The sequence below is a fragment of the Apus apus genome, chromosome 3 (assembly GCF_020740795.1).
Source record: "Apus apus isolate bApuApu2 chromosome 3, bApuApu2.pri.cur, whole genome shotgun sequence".
Classification (NCBI taxonomy): domain Eukaryota; kingdom Metazoa; phylum Chordata; class Aves; order Apodiformes; family Apodidae; genus Apus; species Apus apus.
Genome location: NC_067284.1, coordinates 100,673,777 through 100,695,518, shown reverse-complemented (window position 1 = coordinate 100,695,518; position 21,742 = coordinate 100,673,777). Strand labels below are relative to the sequence as shown.

The 21,742-nt window shown below is 41.6% G+C and overlaps 1 protein-coding gene across 3 annotated transcripts in view; it reads left to right on the top strand.

The window, feature by feature from the left end:
• AIG1 (androgen induced 1) overlaps nucleotides 1-21,742 on the top strand; it is a 118,838-nt gene that overhangs the window by 71,545 nt on the left and 25,551 nt on the right. Inside the window, exon 4 of one of the 3 annotated variants that reach the window (XM_051613851.1) lies at nucleotides 17,215-17,249. The exons of the other annotated variants lie outside the window; for them this stretch is intronic. Within the exon in view, the coding sequence (XP_051469811.1) occupies nucleotides 17,215-17,249 (35 nt within the window). The remainder of the gene's footprint in view (nucleotides 1-17,214; nucleotides 17,250-21,742) is intronic. 3 annotated transcript variants of the gene reach the window in all.

Genomic DNA, 21,742 nt, shown 5'->3' with positions numbered 1-21,742 from the left:
ATAAATCAGTATTTAGCATTCTAGAGGGAAAGATCATAATATGCCATTTCTGTATCTTCTGGGGAAAAAAAAAATACATGTATGTGTATATATAGATATATATGGCTTAAAGCAATTGCCTTTATAATGTCCTATACTACTAGTTAAGGACTTTATGTTGCTTCCCTGGGCCCAGTGCAGTTCAGTAAGGTGCAGGACTTTGAGGTGGGTCAGTATGGGTCCATGTGGCATGTGGAAGGAAACCAGAGCTTGCTGTTTTCATTGTTCTGCTCTGTCCTGTGTTTGGGAGTGTGCAGTGAAGGAACGTAACAGAAAAGTCTAAAACAGGTGCTCTTTTTCTTTGCCCTTTCTTCTGAATAAAGAAAATGCTACTGTTACTATTGTATATTTATACTGTATGTATATTGTGTATTGTGTTAGTTAATTTCCCTTATGCTTTCCCTGCTGCCCCAAGCTGATGATTATTGAGTAAAAAGTGGGAAGAGAGTGTAAGTTGCATTCTCCATTTTGATCTCATGTTGCAGCTGTAGTGGCCAGATAGTCAGAGAAGGTGAACGTGGACAAGGCTGTTGGAGCATTCCTCCTGCAGCAAGGAAGCATCTCATGGCAGAGGGTAGCAAAGGCTTTTTCTCTCCTTGCAGCTGCCATTTGCCAACCCCTTGCTGCAGTTTATGTCTGTGACTGATTTACAAGAAATGTGGCAGAAGCTGTGGTAGCTAGCATATGTGAAAGCTGGCTGTCCTTGAAACCCCAGCTTGCTGTAGCAGTGGTGGTTTAGGTTGTCTGATGATGCATCCTTTCTATACTGAAGTGGATGTGGTTATACTTACAAAAATATTTTTGTCATTGTAGTGTACTTTGGTCAAGGACATTTCAGCCAACATAAACCCCCAAAGCAGAGTTAGGGCTTAGTACAGTATGTGCGGAGATACATCTCTTGGTCTATGTTACATTTTGGGAGCCTGACGCCAGTGGCTCTAGTTAGGACCACATGGTGCAAAAGGTGAAGGGTTTGTATGTTTGCATGCCAGCTCCTGCTCTATGTTTATGCTGACTAGAAGTGGAGCATGATGGAGACTGAGCTGTTAACTAGTGCCTGCAAATTCAGTACAGCAGTCTTGCTCTCATTTTCAGTCTAGCTGCCTGGGAGAAGGTCAGGCATCATAATGTAGCAATCCAGTATTTCTGCTTTCCTGTCCTATATAGGTCCTGCCCTCCCTTTATGTTCCTGCTTTTTAATGAGGGTGGCAGTACAGTTTCTATTTATCAGTGGAAAGCTGTGATCTAAAAGCAATTAATATCCATTCTCCAAAATAGAAATTATATACCTAATACCCATTACTAGTTCTTGAAGTGCTTAAAGACCACTTTGTCCTGCTTATGGAGTGAATTCTCTAGTTGATATTGTGACAGTGAGACTGTTTCTAGTATCTGTATTTTAATTTATAGTGTGTTTGACGGCAGTGTTACTGTCTGTCAATTGATGGAGCAGTCTAATAAATTCCACTTAAAGATTTAGACATAAATATAATAAATTGTTCATAATGAAAGTGTGTATCTTTTTATTAACATGTATTCTGCTTTAATTCAGAAATTTGTACTTTAATATCTTACTGCTAGTTATTTTCATATATACCATTTAGGTTTTACTGCTTTACAATATTAATGTATCTATTGCAACCAGAAGCTTTTGGAATTTGTAGCTAAAAAGCAATATGGGGTATAATCTTAGCTAAAAAGCAATAGTAAACAGTGAAAGAGCACATGAAGTCAAGAACTATTGCTATTTGGATTGAGAAATTTGTGAATTTTCCTTTATTTCTGTTAAGTTCGTCTATTAGTTGTGTTTTCCAGAATTTTTGAAAGTGATAATAATGTGAAGTGACTTTCTGTATCCACATTTATTCTGTCACAGTATCTGCCATCAGTTCTGTGCGTATACGTAGAGATAGATTGGCTTGTTTTGTGGGATGAAATTCCTGCAAGATGCTAGATTATCTTTCTACCATAGTCTCAAGTGGCTGGTTATGTCCTTATATTAAGAAAGTCATCATTAAGCAAGATTTTTCTGACTTTCTTTTTCCCTCTTCCATCTGGAAGCTGTACTTGAACATTCTTTAACTATCATGTTAGTTTACATGAGCTAAATTTGATGTGGCATGTAGCACTGTCATCCTTAACTTCATATCATCGTCTGTTGTTCCATTTATCATCAAGTCCTTTAAATGTAGTTATCTTTGTCTACCCTAATCTTTTAATGTTGAGTTATTTTATAGGTATTAATAAACAATAATTTTGTGGTACAGACAAGGCCAACTTCAGCTGAATTCTTTTGCAGTATAAAAATTCAAGGAAAATAAGCTTGCCTTGGCCCAGATGTCTCAAATGCTTGCAGTCAATAACCTAGTACATCTGTTACACTTTGTGTTTACTTTGGAAGCTGTCTCATTTCTGCTGTGCTGGATACCTGCTGTGACACATCTACTTCTCAGTTTTACAAAAAACACCCCCATAATTCCCTCCTTGGCCACAGACTATCTTGCAGCATGAATATAATTACAGCTTGGAAGTTGGTTAGGTTTATGTCAGCCCATCATTTCCTATGCTTGTTTTGTAATCAGGTATTTTTTAGAGGACAGAGAATACTGGAACCACAGGTGATAAAACTGAAATGGATTCTTACTGAACAACCCCACCTGTATAGAGATCATGTCGGTTGGTTCTTCAGCAATATTCTTGTACATACCTGGGAGTTTTGCCTTATAACTTCAAGGGATTTATTTCCCGCTTCTTTTTTTCATATGTTTTTTTACCCAATTTGAAACATAACTGGGGCCAATAATGGGTATCTAACTATTGTAAAAAGGAGTAACTCCTCGAGCATAGGTTCTGTATGAGGTCCTTAGATTGAACATTAGGTATGAGGGGATGGATGCAATAATGGCATTGTTATAATCCTGCTCATGAACCTCAGAGGCAGATGGCATCATCAGTGTCCTGTAGTGCAATGAAGAGTAAAGCTCTGCTGAATCTTCTTCTGCCCTTACACTTCATCGGCATTGGTAACAGGGAGCTGGCAAAGAGGGAGAAAAAAAGTAACTGCTGTGAGGCAGGCTGTCTTTAACATCGAATCTGCAATGGTTTTGTCCTGAACACTGAATCAGGTTGCCCACAGAAGCTGTGGAGTCCCCATCCTTGGAGTACTCAGAATGCAGTTGGACACTGCCCTGGGCAACCTGTTTTAGTTAAATCTTCTCTGAGCAGTTTGGACTGGACAATCTCCAGAGATTCCTTCCCACGTCAGTGAACTTCTTGATTGTCTAATTTCAGTCACCTTTTCAAACATGGGTGGGTCTTAGGCTCATAAGCACCTCCCTCACTTGGAAGTAGAATGTGGGCTCTAGTTACAGAGATAGCTTTGGAAAAGTCTATCCCATGCTTGGTGACTTAGGAAGTGAATCTTTCTGGAGACCATGGAACAGAGCAGTAGCTAACATCAGTCCTGAGCCAAGGTGACCTTTGCTTAGCTGCATATGACCTAAAATGCTGTCCTTTGGGTTTTTGCTCCTTTCTAATATGAAGCAGAAGAGTGCTGAGTATCAACCATTGTTGCAAGTCCAGGAAAGGAAGAAGCCAAGATGTGCATTTGCTAACCTAAGATTATTTGAGCAGAGGTTCTGCAGCATCGGGGTAGGTTGCAAAGTTACGTCTGGCAGAGGTGTCAAGATGCGTCCATTACAAGCACCAGGGAAAATCTCTAATAATGTGTGAGTGGGCAGCACAAAAGCTTTAGCAGATGTGGTAGCAGCATGCGTTGCTGGCCCTGTGTGCCCTTGGAAAACTGTAAAATACTTAACCATTGATTCAGCATCTCTAATAGGCAGATGATGAAATGTCACTTCAAGCACAAGATGCAGACCCATCATTGTAATGGCCACTCTGGAGAGATTTCCAGCCTTCAGAGGCTGCTGCAACACAGGGAAAAGTTAACTTCATATCTCCTCTTTTGTGTCTGGTGACAGGCAATTGCTTCTCACTGGCTACACAAGAGAGATTTATGGTCTTTCCTCTGCAAGAATGTACTATGTAACCTGTCTGCCTCATGCTGGGAATTTTTAGCAGGTCTTTGTAGGTGCAGTTCAAGCTGTGACTGACCAGACTTCACCAGTGAGATTACTTGCACAAAAAGGAAGAGAAATGTGACATTGCTTTCAGAAATTGCAAGAGTTTAATTTGGAAGACTTTTACCTACTTTAGCTGGGTGCTTGGAAGAAGCCATTGAACAGCTCAGTTCAGTTGAGGTGGATACTGTGCCTGTGGCTGCTGTAGAAAACAGGATTTAATTTTGTGGTGTACTTGAGAAGGTGCTTCTGCCTTTCTTTGGTTATTTGTACCGTTTTGAACCTTCTTGATGATTAGGAGGGGTTTGCTCATGTGTCTTGGGTGGAAGAGAACGGAAATAGCAGAGGCCAAAGAGAGGTGTGATTTTTCCACAAATATTTTTTCACAAGCATGGTTGAAGGACAGTGCCAGGAAGGGATGAAGGGAAAAGCATGCACTGAAGAGATACAGGAATTAGAAGGGAATCCTTTTTGGGGTGGAGGAGTTCAGCAAAATCAGATTGGTTATTGAAAAAAAAGTGTTTCAAAGCTTAGGCTTGCAGAAGTTGATAGAGAGTTTGTTAGCATTTAGGTAGAAGAGGCAGGCATGAAGACTTTTAAAAAATCTTACTTTTTGTTAGTTTTAGCTTTTCCTCACCGATCTGTTCTTTCCACTGACAAGAGCAATATTCTGAGATTAAGGGTGCTGGTCTCAGTGCAGTCATCAGCCTTTGGGAGTAATAGCTGCAGGGGATCATGTTGGATAACCACATGGATAAACTGTAGCCTAAAAGAATAAACCTGAAAAGACTGTAGCCCTGGATAAGATGAAAATTGCTGAATCATAGTCCAGTACAGGTAAAAGCACAATATCTAAACCCAGATAAGGAGATGGCAGGTAGAAATAGGTAGTGGGTTGATGAGGCTGTGACACGGGCTTTTAAAGAAACCAAAGAGATGGCACGAGTCATTGTAAAAACAAATTAGAGATAAGTATGGCTGGAGTGACAAGGCATTACATCTTTTCCAAATGTCCCAGACATTTGGAGTCTGAGAGTGAGAGTCTGGGTCTTGATGAGAATGTGGACAGGATGAATTAACAGACAAGGTTTTATTAAAAGGAATAAATATCTGCTTCCCAAATAATTGCTGCACCAACAAGTGAGCCAAGGACACAGTTTAGATCAGAGTGAGGGCACCAAGACCTGATTCCTGCACGTGCCCGGTGCACTCAGAGAACGAAGGAACCTCCAGTCCCTTGCAGGGGTGGGAAGGAGTAGCACAATATGGAGCATATGTTTCATCCAAAACATGACTCTAACCTCAGCTACAGATAAGCTGCTCTTGGCTGCAGATACAGAGCCTGGATTCCTACCCTTCCTTATCACCTCAAGAGCAGTTTAGGCAAACGTGTTTGCTGGCATGGAGAGCAGAGGCTGTGTTGTGTTCTGCCTCAAACCCATCCTCAGGTGTGTTGTGTATTTTTTCACCAATATAAACAGCTCAAGGAAATAAAGTTCCTGACAGCCCATGGGAGCCAATACAGACCTCAAGGGAATCAAGCCAGGTAATCAAATTAATAGTGGGGCATCAGGAGAATGAGTCACTATTATTTACATTGTGTGACAGCTAAAGTCCTCCACCCCCTCGTGCCTGGCACTGTACAAAGAACATAGCAGAGGTGATCCTTGCCCCATATTCTTGCTGTCTAATGAGAGAGTTTGGACTGCTACAACTTGTAGAAGTGGGAGCAAAGCTGAATGTTACTAGCTGAGATCAGTAATGCAGTTCTACTTCTGGAATTACTTTTCTGTTTGCAGGTTCACAGAAGGCTGTGTAATTGTTCACATGGCCAAGTTGTTGCCTGTGGTCTTATGTCAATCATGACACAAAAGCTTCTATTCGCACTTCAACATATTAGAGCTGAATTTTTTGTTGCTATGATTTACTTGTCCTGTTGTGTTTTCCCACAAAATCTAACGATCCTGTCTATTTGGGTGACTTAATTTCTCCTTCTTTTTCACTCTTAAAGACTTATCAAAATTTTAGTACTGACATGAAGTATCTGGAATTTATGATGGTTGTGACCTGGTACTTCATAAAGCAATTGAAGGTCTAAATAATGAATCATGAGGCTGCAGGTTAATACCACTGAGATAACCACAGTGCAACCAAATGTTCTACTTACCGTACGTATGGAGCCACAAATCTATATTTGGATTTTTATAAATGCTCTTTCTAGAAAAATTCTAATGAAAACAAACCATCCCGAACATGGCTTGCTGGTACTTGTAAGCTAGGTTTTTCCTTACTTGTTTTCAGTCATGCTGAGACATGCTCAAATGATCTGTGATCTCTTCCAACTTGTAAAACCAAAAATTTTTTAGCTGTCTGTTTCAGGGACAGGTAGTGATTGAGATTCAGGATTTTTCTTCTCTCCTGCTACTTTGATCCTGCACACCCCCAAAGCTGCTAATAGTATTTTGTGTAGCTCTGTTTCACGTAGGGTGCCATGTCAATAGCTTTCTGTTCTGCATTTCTGGTAAGGACAAGTTTCCAGTGTATCTCTGTTTCTCCATCCTGCTGTTGGCTCTTGCAGTGTTCTTCCTTTCTGTTCTCGTTTTTTCCTTCCCACACACCTCCCATATCCCAAGTTCCCAGCATGATTTCAAACTAAAGCCTAGCACAGACCTCATGTGCAAGAGGACATTGGTAGAACTTTTGGATGCAGTTTGGAACCATGGGAAGCTACGATGACCACGCTCCAGGTTGACAAAAAGAGTAAAGCTTCCCCCTCAGCATTTCTCCCTAGGAGCCAACAACGATTGCAAAGCAGCTTCCTGGAAACCATGGTGGTCTCTGACATGTGATCATAGCCCGAAAGGAAGGTTAAGGTGTAGACACGACGTCAAGAGTGCTTCCTGCAGCGTACTTGGATGCCAAACAGGATTCCTTCCCAGCCAATCCAGGAAATTTAATGAGCAATCCTAGCCTTGCCCACTCTTCTCTTTCTGTTTTCACTGCTTACACATATCAGATTTAAATAGGCACAGACTGCCTCTTAGCAACTTGTTAAAAATGGAATTCCTCTTGCAATTCATTTTTTCCTTCCCACCGTGAGCTCCATGGTGCCTGTGCAGACAGCTGTGTGCTGCTCTGTGCCTCTGCCCCAGTCCATGAGGTCACAGCCCCTGCTCTGCTTTAGCAACCTTGCTTGAGCTTGGCATGCACGATACCTAACACTTAGTAGAATTTGTTAGCATTTCCTTTATGATGAGTCTGTGTGAGATCCCAGCAAAAAGAAAGGTAATGCTTATGTTGATCGTTCTCTGGTGGCAGGCTTTCTCACCCTGTCATTCCAGCTCTTCTCAGCCAGTTGCACCATATTTAGGGCAAATCTGAAGTTCAGCCAAGCTGAAAGTCAAAGTTCCTCTCTATAAAGCCTCCAACAGCAGGAGGGTCCCATCATTCTTGTGCCTACTGCTCCAGTTTTTATTTTTTGCCCTAACACGTGGGATATGCTAAACACAAGACAAGGGAAAGGGTGGTTCCTAGATAAGTGTCATGAAATATGAGTGCAGCAGATTTTGATTTTCCTTTAGCAAATCACAGCAGCTGAAGCAGTGGTCCTTACAGTGAAGCTGTGTCATGGTTTCTAGTACACTTTCCTGATTCAAACTGTTTGTGAATTCCTGAAACTCTTGCTATCTGAAGTACCCCGAGTTTTGTGTCTGCTTTACAGTAATCAAAACCAACAAATTATTTTTTTCACTTTTCTTTGAAAAATCTGTGAAAAGGGGGAAAATAAGAGTGCCCCAAAACCAAATTAGGCAAATTACAAGGTTCATTAGCTGGGCAGGCAAAGTGACTTCATTTTGGAATCTGAAGCACAGCATTGAAACAGCCCTTGGTCATGCATTTCACTGCCACTGGCTTTTGGTTCACTGGTCTCCCTGGCAAACGATGAACGTGTGGATTTGCTGATTGTTATTCTGAGGTTAAAATAAAAGATGTATTCTAATTTTGTAGACTGATGAGTGTAGTCATTGTAGGAAAACTTTGTATAGTAGTAAAGAGCATAGTTAAGGGTTGCACAGATTAAAGTTAACTTTCTTAATCTTCAGTGGTTGTATTTGGATACAACTCTGAGCTTCGTATGCTGTAGCTGTACTCAGTATTAACTCATGTGTTGAGATGGGTGCAGGAATTAGCCCTCAGGCCTCAAGATATCACTGAAGTTGTTCATGTAGCTGCATCTCAGTCCTCATCTACCTGGAGCTGGGTGTGGAAAGGGCAGGGGCCTGCCTGGGTCCTGCAGCAGCTGCAGCTGGCTTGCAGCAGGTTTGAGTCTCCTACAGGAGCATCCTGGTAGCCCAAGCAGCCTCTAATCTGTCCTAGAGGGGGACAGATTGGGGACTGCCAGGCTCTGGGAAGAGTAGCTTTGTACCAGCAGAATCCTTTGCAGGAAGGAATCTCCTGCAGCCCGAGTGTGATTGCTGGAGCGGAAGGACACAAAGGCATCCCAGTAGCTCTGAGGATCTGGCTCACAGACATCAGTGGGTGTGGGGGAAGTCTAAGGGTCAAAGGCCCAGACCCAGGCATGCCGATTTGCTCTTCCTCTCTCCCCTATCAGACTCCCATCTCCTTCCCACTTCCACAACAACTCCTGGATGTTTGGAGAATCAACTGTGCGTTGCCTGCCTGGCTATCTGCCATGGGGGCATGGGAGATGAGGTCATGTGGGAAAACAGGTCCAGTGGAGCCAAGAGAAATGTGGAATTTGGGCAGCAGCCAAATTAAGATTACTTTTATATGGAGATCTGCACCTGTGTTTGTGGGGGCAGGGATATCTGAGGCTGTTGGACTGACTCAGCAGTTGCACACACAAAGGCTGGCAAGGTTTCTCTCCTCTCGACTGCTCTGTGTCTCTGCCAACACCCTGTTCTCATCCAGGTGCAAGTAATCTGTATTGAGAAATCAGAAGTAACTCATCCCAGGGGATGACATGAGACTGATAGCAAAGGAACAACTGCAGAGGTACTCCGTCCAGAAAATACCAGCTATTTGTGAAAAACATGCTTGCCCTTAAAGCTGTGTCCTGGAACTGGGATCTGGGGGGGAACATCGGACGCTGTTTTCTGAAAGTCGCATCCCACTTTCAGCACAGGCCCATAAAAGGAGGAGTCTGTGGTGGCGAGGGCATCTGCTGTCTCCACAGTGTCTGTGCTGTCTTTTCTGTACTGTGACCATCTCAGAAGGTCTTCCTGGAGTTTCGTTGCAGTTTGGACCTGTAATGCAAACATAAATGGAAATTGTTGGGTTTTTTTAATGTACTACCAGAAGTGTCCTTGGACCTCTGAAGACATGAAGGCTATGTATGTGTTCCAAGCAGCCTGTGCTCTTAAAACAAACAAGAAAAATATGCATAGATAGATGTTAGAGAAGATGGGATATGGGCAAAATCAATGCAAGAGAAATGCAGCTCAATGCATTTTCTTGTAAAAGTAGATTTTATGCGTAAAAATGGTTATAGTTAAGTTTGTCTAACAGTTTTCATTACTTCTAGCTTTGCCAAAATAAAAAGCATGGCCTGAAATTTTCCAGGTGAGGAGTTACATTTCCACCTCCTTGTTTTTAGGTGGGAACTTCAGAAACCACAGATCAGCCATGTGTAAAAACTGGATGATGAGAAATCATATTCCAACACCTTAGAACAAAGGATTGAGTTCTGGAAAAGAGACAGTGTGGTGCAGAGATGCATCTTTGCTGCTCTTTCCTTTTCAGTCTACCAAGATTTGGCTAACCTGTAAACTTCTGAAGTTGCCCCAGACTCTGTGGAGACTTGTTGGAAGTGAGCAACTGGTTCCATCAGTACCATGGAGGTATTGCTACACCAGCCTAGTGGTGAGGACCTAGTTAGCTGCACGTGTACTGCAGCATTGGAAGGACTGAACACATTTCTGCCTGGAGCGGGAAGGGCAAGGATGACTTTTGATGACTTGCTCAGGATTTCTGTGGTCGTACAGGAACTGCAAGTATTGAATGGGTCTGTACAGGCGTGCCCTTCAGTAATTTCCCTCAAGGTCTTGTATTAAGCAACATGGATTTGTCATCTTTTCTTCTTCACAAGGTGACCAGTGGTATTCTTGAGTTAACGGTCCCTTTTCTTTTCCTTTTTATCCCCACTATCAGTTTTCCTGGTAGCATCTCAGAACAGCAGAGATCAAATTCATCTACAGAATTTAAAAAATAACAACCCTGCTATTCTACAAAAATAATTTCCGAGTTTGTTGCAACATGCAAATTCAGCTGCACAGGCAGTCAGGTTCTTTGCCTAGGACAAATGAAATACCAACATTCAAGCTCAAATGACTTCCTTGTGAACCTTGTGCAAAAGGCAACCCTTCCTAGACAGGGCTCAGATAACTTCATGCCTTTGCGGCACTGAGCCATGACAGAGTGTTGATCCCATGTACCTTGGGAAGGCCAGACTTAAGCATAGGACCTAAAATATAAGACTTCTAGAGATGGACATGTGGCCGGGTATGGTGCCTGAGTTGTTGTAAAACTTGCTCTTCTGTGACCTTACCTTTTCCTGGGTGATGCCCAGTGAGTGCGTGGGACAGGAAAGAAACAACCACATAGAAGCAGATGTATGTGGTTGCAGCACAGGAGATCATTAAGTGATGGATCTAGACTCCCATGTGAGTTGACTGGGGAGGTAAAGGCTGGCATGGGCATCTGGGAACACAGCAAGGAAGAAAATGGCAGCAGATAGAGAAGTCTGTGACAGACACCCAAAAACGAGGTAAGGATTGAAACCTATCAACAGAATAAGGACAAGATGAAAGGTAGAAGGGGTCAAGCATAGGGTTTCTGGGCCTGTGGATATTTCTGTGAATCCCAGGATTCAGCATTTCCTTCCTCAGCCTCAACAGTAGCAAATGGCTGTGAATTGTGGTTGTAAATGTGCTTCTTCAGCTCTTTTTGTAACTGGTCTTCTTCGCCTCTTAAAATACACGCTCTGTTTTAGATAACTTGTGTACAACTGATAAAGGGATTTCTAGGCTCGTGTGCCAACAGTGAGAAGCTGAGAGTGGCTTTCATGCCTTCAGGGTACAGTGGACTGATCAGAGTTTGTTCAGCTGAAATAAAATCAAGAGCTCAATTTGCTTTCAGCCATCTTTAGGGAGATGGTCACTCTGAACTCAGACCAATACTCCAGACTGGTGGTGCTATTTCTCTTCAGATCAACTGCACTGAATCCTTAGAGAGCTGTAATTGTTTTCTAATTCACTGGTCAGCTTTTGTGGAACAGCACAAGACTTGCAGCTTCTCTTCCCCAGCCCTTCCAAAAAAAAATTACATGGTGATTGAGATGAATGTAGGTGGCAATATTGCTTGTGCCTCTTGGTTTGCAACGTGGGAAGATTTTCCACATATATGGAATAGACATCGCTAGCGCTTACACCCCTCTCTGCATTAAAATCAACTAAGAAGGTAAATCAGGGACAGGCAGAAATTCAGAGAGCTATAATAAACTCCCTAACGGCTCTACTATTCTTTGTGTGGAGACCAAGCTGACACAGAAGTCAGCGAGCCATGTATTGCTCATGTACTCTAGCTCTCTTCATTATGAGATACTTGAAATAGTGCTGATAAACAATTTTCTGGCCTCAAAATTACTGATTTCATGTTACCTGCCATGGGAATTCCACTATCTGCAGCAAGGGAGTTGTGTTACCCAGACATGAACTGCTAAAGAGAAAATACTGAAGTAAACAAATATATGCTGAGTGACCTAATTAAGCAGAGTGTTTATATTCCATTCAAGTAAGAGACCATTTCAGCTTATTTCCTGCTCTGCATTTTAATATTGCTGCCGGAAGTATAAACGACTGGCTGTGGAGCTTTTGTCTCTCAACAGCTGACCCCAACATCAAATAGAAGTGTCAAGGAATATCAGCAAATCTTGCACCTCAGAGAAAAGTGCAAATGAGAATTATATAATTGATCTCATCTTAGTTACCTACATCATTTTTCCAGATCATGTAGTAACTCAGTTATGTAGCCTATATGCTTAGGAAAAGTAAAGTGGTTTTAATGAAGTTCATTAGGCCATTCATTGCAATGTATAATAAAATAGTCACAATATAATGTTTTTTCATAATTTGTTGGGGATATTAGAACAACGGGACGTAACATTAATAGTAAAGCACAACTGTTTATAGAACAAAACTGTTTGTGGGCAGTTCCTGCCAGGATGTGGGTTTGACCTGCCGAACTCAGCATGGTCTCAGAAAAAAAGGCTCTCCACATCCCTGCCAGTGGATGTGCAGAAGTGTGGGCATAAATAAGGACTCACAGTAGGTCTGTGTAGCCCCTTAACTTGGGCTTGTATGCCCATGGACTTAAATTCTTCCAAAAGCAAAATTATAAGTGAAGAGAGAAGAGCTGTGTGAAATTGATGAGAAAAAGCAGAGTTTGCCAGTTAGGAGGACAAAGACAGAGAAGTTTGGTGTGCTGGGTATATAATTAGACCAATCTGACAAAGGAGAGGCATTTGCAGGATGTGTTTTGTCAGTTCTTTTTCCAGACAATAAGTTGGTTACGTGCTGTGGCAGAATGTAGTGAAATGGCATCTATTTATACATAAGTAACTAAGGAAGCACGCAGCTTTCAGAGAAGAACGAAATGCATTCGGTCTAATATTGTAGTTGTGGGCCTGTTAAATCAGCACTAGAAATTTGCATCAATTATAAAGTTGCTGATGTTACGTACTTTGTGGGCAGAGAGGGTACAAAATCAAGATTTCTTTATTTCATCTATTGAATTTGCTATAAATCTTTTAAGCAGGATAGTAGGAAAGTGTGTGCTATGTTGTAAATAAAAGAGGAATATATTTGCCAATAATCATAAAAACCAGCTTCACTAGTCAGTGAGTCCATCAATTAACCAATTAAACATGGATGAAACACTGTGAGTGGTTGATGTTCACTTTGAAATATGTCAGAATGGTTGTTTATATTAATAGAGGTACAACAGCATCTTAATGATATACAGGAATACAAATGTTTTATAGATGTATTTGTGTTCGTATATGTATTTATATGCTTACAGTTTAATACATAAACCAGAAATTCAACCACCCCTTGTGTTCAGCCCTTATTTCCAGGATCCTGTCAATATGAGTAGGATCATCACAGCCAAATATGAGGAAGACTCTTCCTTGCAGACCCTGCTGCTTACACAGAAGAAAGCTCCAGGGATGGGAGGGAAGTCTTTAAAATTAATTCTTCAGGCTTCTCCCAAGCCTATATCTTTCCTCTTCTGATGTCCTCAGATGCTCCCAGGGACTTTGGGGACTGTTTGAGCTCAGCTCGGAGCTGCCTGGCAGTCCCATTGGGTGCCATTTCCTCTTCAAAGAGCTATTGCTGCAGCTGCTCCCTTCTGCACAGGGAGCGGAAGCCTTTGAAATTGCTGCAGCTTCGCTGCACAGTCTGTTGGAACAGCTCGCATCAAAAAGGAGAGGAGGAGAAGTGCTTGTATCTGTTTAAATTAATTATAGAGGCTCCAGCATACATGTGAAAGCAAACAGAGAGAGGAGACCTAATTTGTGGGGTACTTCTTAGAAAATCGATTGCTAATCTGCACACTGACTTTCTGCTCTCTGTGCAGAATGAAGCAGCCATGCCAAAAATTCTTTTAACAGGAAATGTTCTCCGATGGGACAGACAGACAACGCGTGAGCAGCTCAATAGCTTCAGTGCTGCTAGGGAGCACCATGGAGGGTTGTAAATCTTCAACTGCTTTAAAAATAGGAAGGTCTAGACCTGTAAACAACATGAGGAATTAGCATTAAAAATTATTCCTGATACATCATATGTGCAGACAGTATGGGCAGTCTCCGAAGCTCCCCTGACCTACCTGAGGAACCTGTTTAACCCTGAAGCAGCCCAGAAACTGGGTACTGTAGAAGTTCCCCTTCTCTCTCAGGGTACGTCTTCCAGCATGTGGGAGGTGTTACACAGAGCAGTAGTCATGCTCAGCAGTGCTTGCTGAGGAGCTGTGGGAAAGAGGGTGTCTTACCAGGTGAGCATGAAATGAGATCCTCAGCCCCATCATGGAGACTGGGGAATTGTCCAGGAACATATTGAAAAACAGTAGGACTGGAAGAAGTTGGGAATATTTTTTTGGCCTGCAAGCCAGCTTTGTTGCTTCCATGCGTGAGTAGAGTGAAGAGTAGAGGAGTCTTTCCCTATGTGAGGCACTGGTCAGACTAACAGCATTAAACTGTTCTGACCAGGAAAGCTAAATATGGCAGAATATTTGCAGCCTTCCCACCAGCCCTGTAAGGGTCATGGCAAGTACATGCAGTTCTGTACATCAAATGAGAGAGAGATTATACAGCATCCACCTTTGAGAGTTTGAACTACAGTGTCCTTGGCTGTGTGTTGCCATCGTCCTTCATATGAAGTCACCAAGAAGCAATAAGCTTAGGTTAAAATGTCTTCTAAAAGTGGGTTCTCCCTTAGCAGTAAGATTTATCAGAGATTTTGTCTGAAAGGAACTGACTTACAGGAAGATGCCTGGTCTGCATGTCTGATTAGAGGAAAGAGGCAATAATTCTCCATCTTTTTTTTTTTTTTTATGTATTTATTATTTTGGCTTAAGCTTAGTCAGTGTATATGGAGTATCTCATGGACATTAGCCTAGTAAAAGCAGTGCTGGTGCTTTTTTACACATGCTGTCAGTAAGGCAGCAAGACTTTGAAAAGAGATGGTTTGGATTTGGTTGCTTCATTCGTTCCTCAGACATGGTTCAAATTTGCTGTTGCTTTCATTTAGGGTGCTTTGGAGACATGATGCCAACACCAGAAACTGATCTCAGGCGTCAGATGGGGGTGGATCTTGTGGCATGAACTTCTTAGGTGCTATCTTCTCATTCACCACTTGCTGCTTGAAAGCGTTGAACAGTATTTTAGCTGTTGGTTCTCTAGTCCCTTTGTCCCAGCTTTGGGGCTTAAGTTGCTGCTGATTCTAGAGTCAGGACAGAGTTGAATATGAGCATATGATGGAATAATGCTATCTTCATGTCTGAGGATCAGGAGAGGTTCAGTAAACTCTTATGATGTAAATGCCACTTTAGGAAGAAGGACCCTAAGGGTCTTAATTAGTAGCTGATAGTTAGGAAACCCAAGTGGGGTTCTGGACTCCTCTCGTTAGAGAGAAGCAATGTTCCAGATGCTGGACTAGGATGCTTCTGGAGCTACTAGCCATAGATAAATTGCTCTTCAAAGAATGAAAATTCAGACCTGCAGAATTCTTCTCCCTTGCTTTTCCAGAGCTGGAGGGGAACAGGTTAGTTTGGGGGCAATAATGGAGGTGGTTTTTCTCATAATTTACCAGTCTTAATAGCATAGTCTGTCTGCAGTGTTTTTCTCTCCCTGGTACATTTGGCTGCAATAAATCAGAGTGAATTTATAAATTCAGGGGGTGGTGGGAAGGCAGATGACTACAGTACCTCTTAAAGAATTTTATTAAAAAAGAAGTGTGAATTACCTCCTAGCTTCTCATGCTGTTGAAAAATTGATTTGAATGACATTTTCAACGTGTTGTTTCTAAGACATTCAGCAATTGCCATTCATCCATGAATGGTTAGCGAGATGAAAAACAAAAAGTGGTTTAGGATTCATAGGAGGAAGTGTTAAAAAATAACATTTGGCAAAAAACACTGGTTATGCTAAATTCTCTTGCATATCTAAACTGAACCAAGGTTATCTAAGTGGTTTTAGGTAATCCAGTCATTGTGAAAAAGATTATTTGAGACACAGAATTTGGAACACAATTTCCATTTGAATATGGTCTCTTAAGAGTCATTTGACTGTATCAAATGCAATACTATATTGTAGCAACACAGCTTTGAGGGAGGTAAAACAGGCCCTTCTTGCTGGCCGCTCTTTAGGCAGGTATAATATTAGCAACATTGCCTCTTGAGTTAACACATCCATTCAACAGGCAAACGTCAGAATGTAAAAACAACAAGGAGAGAGGAAGGAAAGGACAGTGAATCTTAGAGGACTTCATCTCTGGGGGGAAACCTTGAGAATAATTGACCTGCCAGGAGACACATATATTTACTGGGTGGTCACATGTAGGCTTTAGAAAAACTTACAGCAGGTTTCTTTTCAGAGGTGATGTTCTTTATGAGGCTCCAAAGAAGATCAATGTAGCCTTTATACATACATGCTTATGGCGAAAAGAAAAACATGTCTTATTTTGCAGGTGCATAACATTTTAAGATTGCAGATATCTTAGGTTTAAAATGGTAGTTTTATATATACAAGATATACTTATGTATCTGTGCATGGATGATATTAAACACAATTAAATTGTATTATATAATGTGATGAATTTTAAAATTTTGTACTGATTAGCACTTTATAGTTGGAAGGTATCAAAAGCTGAACAGAATTATTAAAAGCTATTTCCAACAAAAAAATAAACCTTTGTTTTTAGCTAGAACCTTTTTTCATAATTGTTTAAATATGGTTTTTCATCAAAACTTAAACATAAGTGGTTTGAATTTTTACCATTATGGGTTTTCTTCCTCCTGTTTTATTCATCTCCCCATAATTGTCCCTTTTTATGTCAACAAATGCAAACAGTAATATCCAGAGACTTTCTTCATCTTTCATTCTTTCTAAAAAGAGATTAAGAAAGAATGAATAACTGAAACAGAAAAGAGAAAATGCTGGAAAGCTGTATATCTTCTCTTTAAAAGATATAGCTTATATGTTACATATTCAGCCTTTTTCAGCCTCCAGGCTAAGGTAACATACATCCTACTGAAATATCATTATCAGTGCTGAGCTTTCACCTTATATTTTGGATTCCCAAAACTTGCATCTCTACCAAAGCCATCAGTAAAACAGGTATTTTTCAGTTCCTTAGAAGAACTGTTTCCTTATGCTGAAGGAAAAAGTTCCTAAGGAAATGCTTAGAGCACTTAATAAAAAATAGTCTTCTTCCACCCATCTTCTTCAGTAACGTCTGTTTACAGAGTGTGCTTTGACTCATATGTTCTCCATCTGCTCTGTTATGTCTGTCTCTAGGCTTTTGCCTCGCACACGCCTGCTCGAGATGCAAGGTAAGTTGCCCATCTCTTCCTGAGAAGTAAGCAGGAGACATAAATACTTTGTGCCATATTAATAGCAAGAAGTGGCACTTGTGATGTACCATGTATTGTCTCTAGTGGCTTCTGCACTTTGCCTCCCCCTTCTATGTCTCCTGGGCTCTGTGTGCTCAGTTGGTTTGGTAAATGCCACTGCTTCCTTTTTCTTTTTTTTTCTGTCCTTGCAAGACTGGGAAACTACTGCCTTTCACAGAGTTAAAAATACCAGTTGTGTGGTTAATTTACTTTTCTCCCACTCCACATTTGAAACTTGAGCATCCTTAACCAAAACTACTTTTTCTCCAACTTCCATGAGCTGTCCTCCTTGGAGGACTTCATAGCTCCACTGTCTTTAGAAAGCCTGCTTCTCGTGGAGGCTATGAATGAAGCAGTAGCTTCTCAGTGTCTGGTACTGGAATAGAGCATGAAAATGAAAGCTACCAAAAGCTGGATGGGACATCCATTTTGAAGCCCTTGTTAACACCCATTCCACATGCATGTTCACACATGCAGCACGAATGGTGGGAGGATGGAGGAGCAGAGCAGGATCCAGGCAATGTGAGGCTGGAAGCAGAAAGGGAAAGAGGAATTTTATGGAGAAAAGACAGGTGAAAGATGAAGGAAGAGAAAGAACACTTCAGGTCATGGTGATTCATCCCAAATGAAGTCAGGGCTGGAGGTTTCCCTCCTCACAGTACAACCAAGGCACCAAAATTGTAGTTGAAGTGATTTAGGAGTCCTTAGAGAGCAGAAAGCCTGGTATAATGTACTGAAGACTGTTGCCGTATTACAATTAATATAATTTTTGTTTCCCTACTTTCAGTCTGGAAATGCATCTGGAATTGATAAATGAATGAATAGACTGCCATTTGCAAATCCTCACCCAAAATTAAAGAATGTGGCTTCCTATTAAATGGGAGATTATTACTGTCCCAACATAGGCAGCAGCATTAGCAATGAGTCCAGCGGTATTAATGAGCTTTCTGAATGCTTTGACAAATAGAGTGCTAATGTCCTTGATGAAAAATTACTTCTAGCAAGATCTTCCAAATATTTTCTCCTGTTTCAACTGCATTACAGTCCCACCAGTTGCATCTGTTCTAGTAGGCACTGAGACACTTTTTACCACCAGAATTGGTCATATATTAAAGTCAGACTTCTATTTAATGAAAAATGGCTTTTCAGATTGAATCAAATGCTTCAGTTATTTTTTATTTTTAAGGGGAAAAACTAGAATTGTTTTTTTCTTTAAAGATAAAAAAGGAAAGCCTAAAACCACATTGCTTTTGTTTCTCAAAAATAAAAGATTCTTGTATTAACTCTTCCCCTCAAAAAAAACCAGCTGTAAACAATTTGTTTATTTGGGTAGATTTAGATTATACATTAGAAAGATATTCTTCACTGTGAGGGTGTGAGACAGTGGAACAGGTTGTCCCTGGCTCCCTAACCTACTACTACATCCTTTGTGCTTCCCAAGATACTCCTAGCTGAAGGCATGCCATGAATCCTTGAATCTTGACTGTATGAGTCACTGGAATGCATGCTGCTAAGCCTGGGCCCACGTTCATGGACCCTTTCTAAAGTTGCCCTGAAGCTGAAGTCCATTAGTTTTAAGTCCCCAGTTGCTCTCTGCTTTCACCAGCAGAGAGGGGTCAGAACAAGAATAAATTTCACAGGCAACAGCCCAAGTATTCTTCTGACCATTTTGTGTTTCCTGTAGCATGTCTACATTGACATTTAGAGAGGCAGATGGGTTCTCATTTAATAAAAAAGTTTTTAAATAATCTGCTTTGATTGGGTGCCTAGAATTGGGTGATTCTCGGTCATGTCCACGTGATTTTCTTCTCCCACTGCCATGAATGTTTGAGGTCAGTGCATTAAAGCCCTTAAGTAGCTGTGGACTTCCCCCTAGGAGTCTTGCAACTTTGACCTCCTGACAGGGAAGTCGTGTGATGACATGGGCTGAGCCCAGTCAAAGGCATCACCAACACCCACATTGCAGTACAAAATCTGTCACTGATTGCTTATAGCCTTCGTTTAGACAAGATGGTTTTTCTTTCTTTGTATACATTTCTTTACTGATAAAGTGCTTTTCATTTTGTCCCCGTCTCACGAAAATGTTACAAGTTTTAAGTGGATTTTTTTTTTTAAGCATACCAACAGTCAGAAATTATTTTAATTATTACTAACAATATAACACCATCACAAGGAATTATACTCTGGTACTCCCTGCTGATCCCATAGTGACTGTGTATTGTTGAGGGTCTCTTAATGTGCTTTTTGTCCCACTTTGCAAAAAAGTTTGGGGTTTTGATTTTGGTTTGCCCTTTTGTTACAGTAAAATGTCAAAATGGCAACTGATATTCCTGAGATGATAAAGCAATGTCACATACTGGAGAATATACTAGAGATAATCTGGTAAAGCTTAGGGTTTATCTAAGAACCATAATATAGGTTCAAGTCTTTTTGTAGTAGTAGTTCCACTGCTCTTGGACACTTCATCAGTGCAGGGGGAGGCAGGAGTAGCATCAGGAAGATGGTGGTGAATAAGTCAACATTATTAGGTAAGTCTCTTCTCCTTCTGGCATGCCCTTGTAATGCTCTTAACTCAGTTGTCCTTCTCAGGCCTGGGAGAGTGGCCACCATCCTTGCTGTCTCCACCATGGGCTCCTCATACCTTCTTGTCCTGGCTTGGGGCATACCCAAATCTGAGCAAGTGTCTTTCAGCCAGCACAACTGAGGTGACTGCAGCTCTGATTCTGGAGATGAATGCCCTAACCAGCCTTTCTCAGCTAACCTGCTGCTTCAAAGACATCTCCTTCTCTTGCCTGCCTTCCTGTGTCCATCTAGCCCACCATGCTGGCTCCCACACCTGCACTCCAGCCAGGTGCACTTGGGTCAGCTCTCTGGTCTTTCTCTTAGCAATGAGGTTGTCCTTATTGCTCCCTCCTAGTGGAAAATATCTCTGCTGTGGAATTGGAGTCCTCTTAATTAAATGTAAATTTCCCCTTCCCAACAGATGCTATTCTCCAGTATAAGATCTCTGTCAATCTGATAGTCTGAGGCGGCTCAGAATCACTGCTGTTCCTCTTCAGTGACACATCTGTAGTGATCTTCCTTGTTTGCAAGGGCTTTATGCTGCAATTCTTGCACTTTTACTCACTCTTGAGTATTTCAGTTGTAACAGAACGATGTTATAGCTAACGTTATGAAATGTGTCTATTGACTGGCCAGTCCATTCCCACCTGAAAGGCATTTCCATAATCTTTCACCTCAAACACCCATTCACACACAATGCTATCATTCACAGTGAGGAAACCGCACAGTAAACTGGGGCTTTCCAGTCGTTTTTCTGATCCTCAGCTACAAAATTGTGACAATGACACGGTTATTTAGAAAATACTCTGAGAGTCTGAACAAGAACGTCTGAAGTGCACAGGGCGGAAATACTGCAGGTCAGGGTGGTTCAGCTCTCCTTTTCTGCTCTCATCACAGAGAACCAAGGGGATGGTATCAAAGACCATGTACAAAGTGCAGCAACTTTGTACAGACCCAGACTTGGCCATGAAGGGGGAATGGAAGAAGAAGACTGAGGACTGACAAGGCTGGATATAAAGGCCAGTGACTATAACAGCCAGGCAATTAGGGACATAGGGTCATAGAATCACAGAGCTGCCGAGGTGGGGAGGCACCTCTGGAGATCATCTTATCCAGCCCCCCTATTCAAGCAGGGTCAGCCAGAGCCAGTGGCCTAGGACAGTGTCTAGTCAGGTTTTGAATATTACCAACAGTGGAAACTCCAGAACCTCTCTAGGCAACTACTTCCAGTGTTTGATCACCCTCCCAGTGAAAAAAGGCATTTCCTATGTTTAAAGAAAAACTGTCATGAACCACTTATGTGTGGGTGACCTCAGTCCCAATACTGGCATCCATCCACCAGCACAGAAGAGATCGGATCAGCTGAAAGTTACTTGGCAAAACTTTACAACTAACTGATAGTAGAGCTTTGTGAGCAGATGCTGTAAGGGATGCTGTCTTGAATCCCTCTGGCAACAGAGGAATACAGATAAATTTTCTAGTACCAGAAAAATGTATTATGATGCTGCAAGTATCACCAAACTGCTGAACTTTTCAGACCACATTTAGCAGGGTCATGGGAAGGAGACCAAGGGCTAACTTATATTTACTGCTTCCTACCTCAGCTGATTTCTGTTGCTGGGAGACTAGAGCAGAAGTACTTGAAGACTGCATTCCATGACAGGAATGCGACACCAGGCAGAGTAAGAACCCCTCCTTCCTCCAGGGTTCTTCCAGAGTATGAGACATGAGACCACTCATCCCATTGCAACCCTCCTGCTCACTTGCTGCTCTCTCATGAACCACTGACCTTAAACATGCTGCAGTTCTGCTCCCCTCTTCGGTAGGAAAAATGCTACCATGTGATAAGAAGAAGAAGAATCACATCTCAT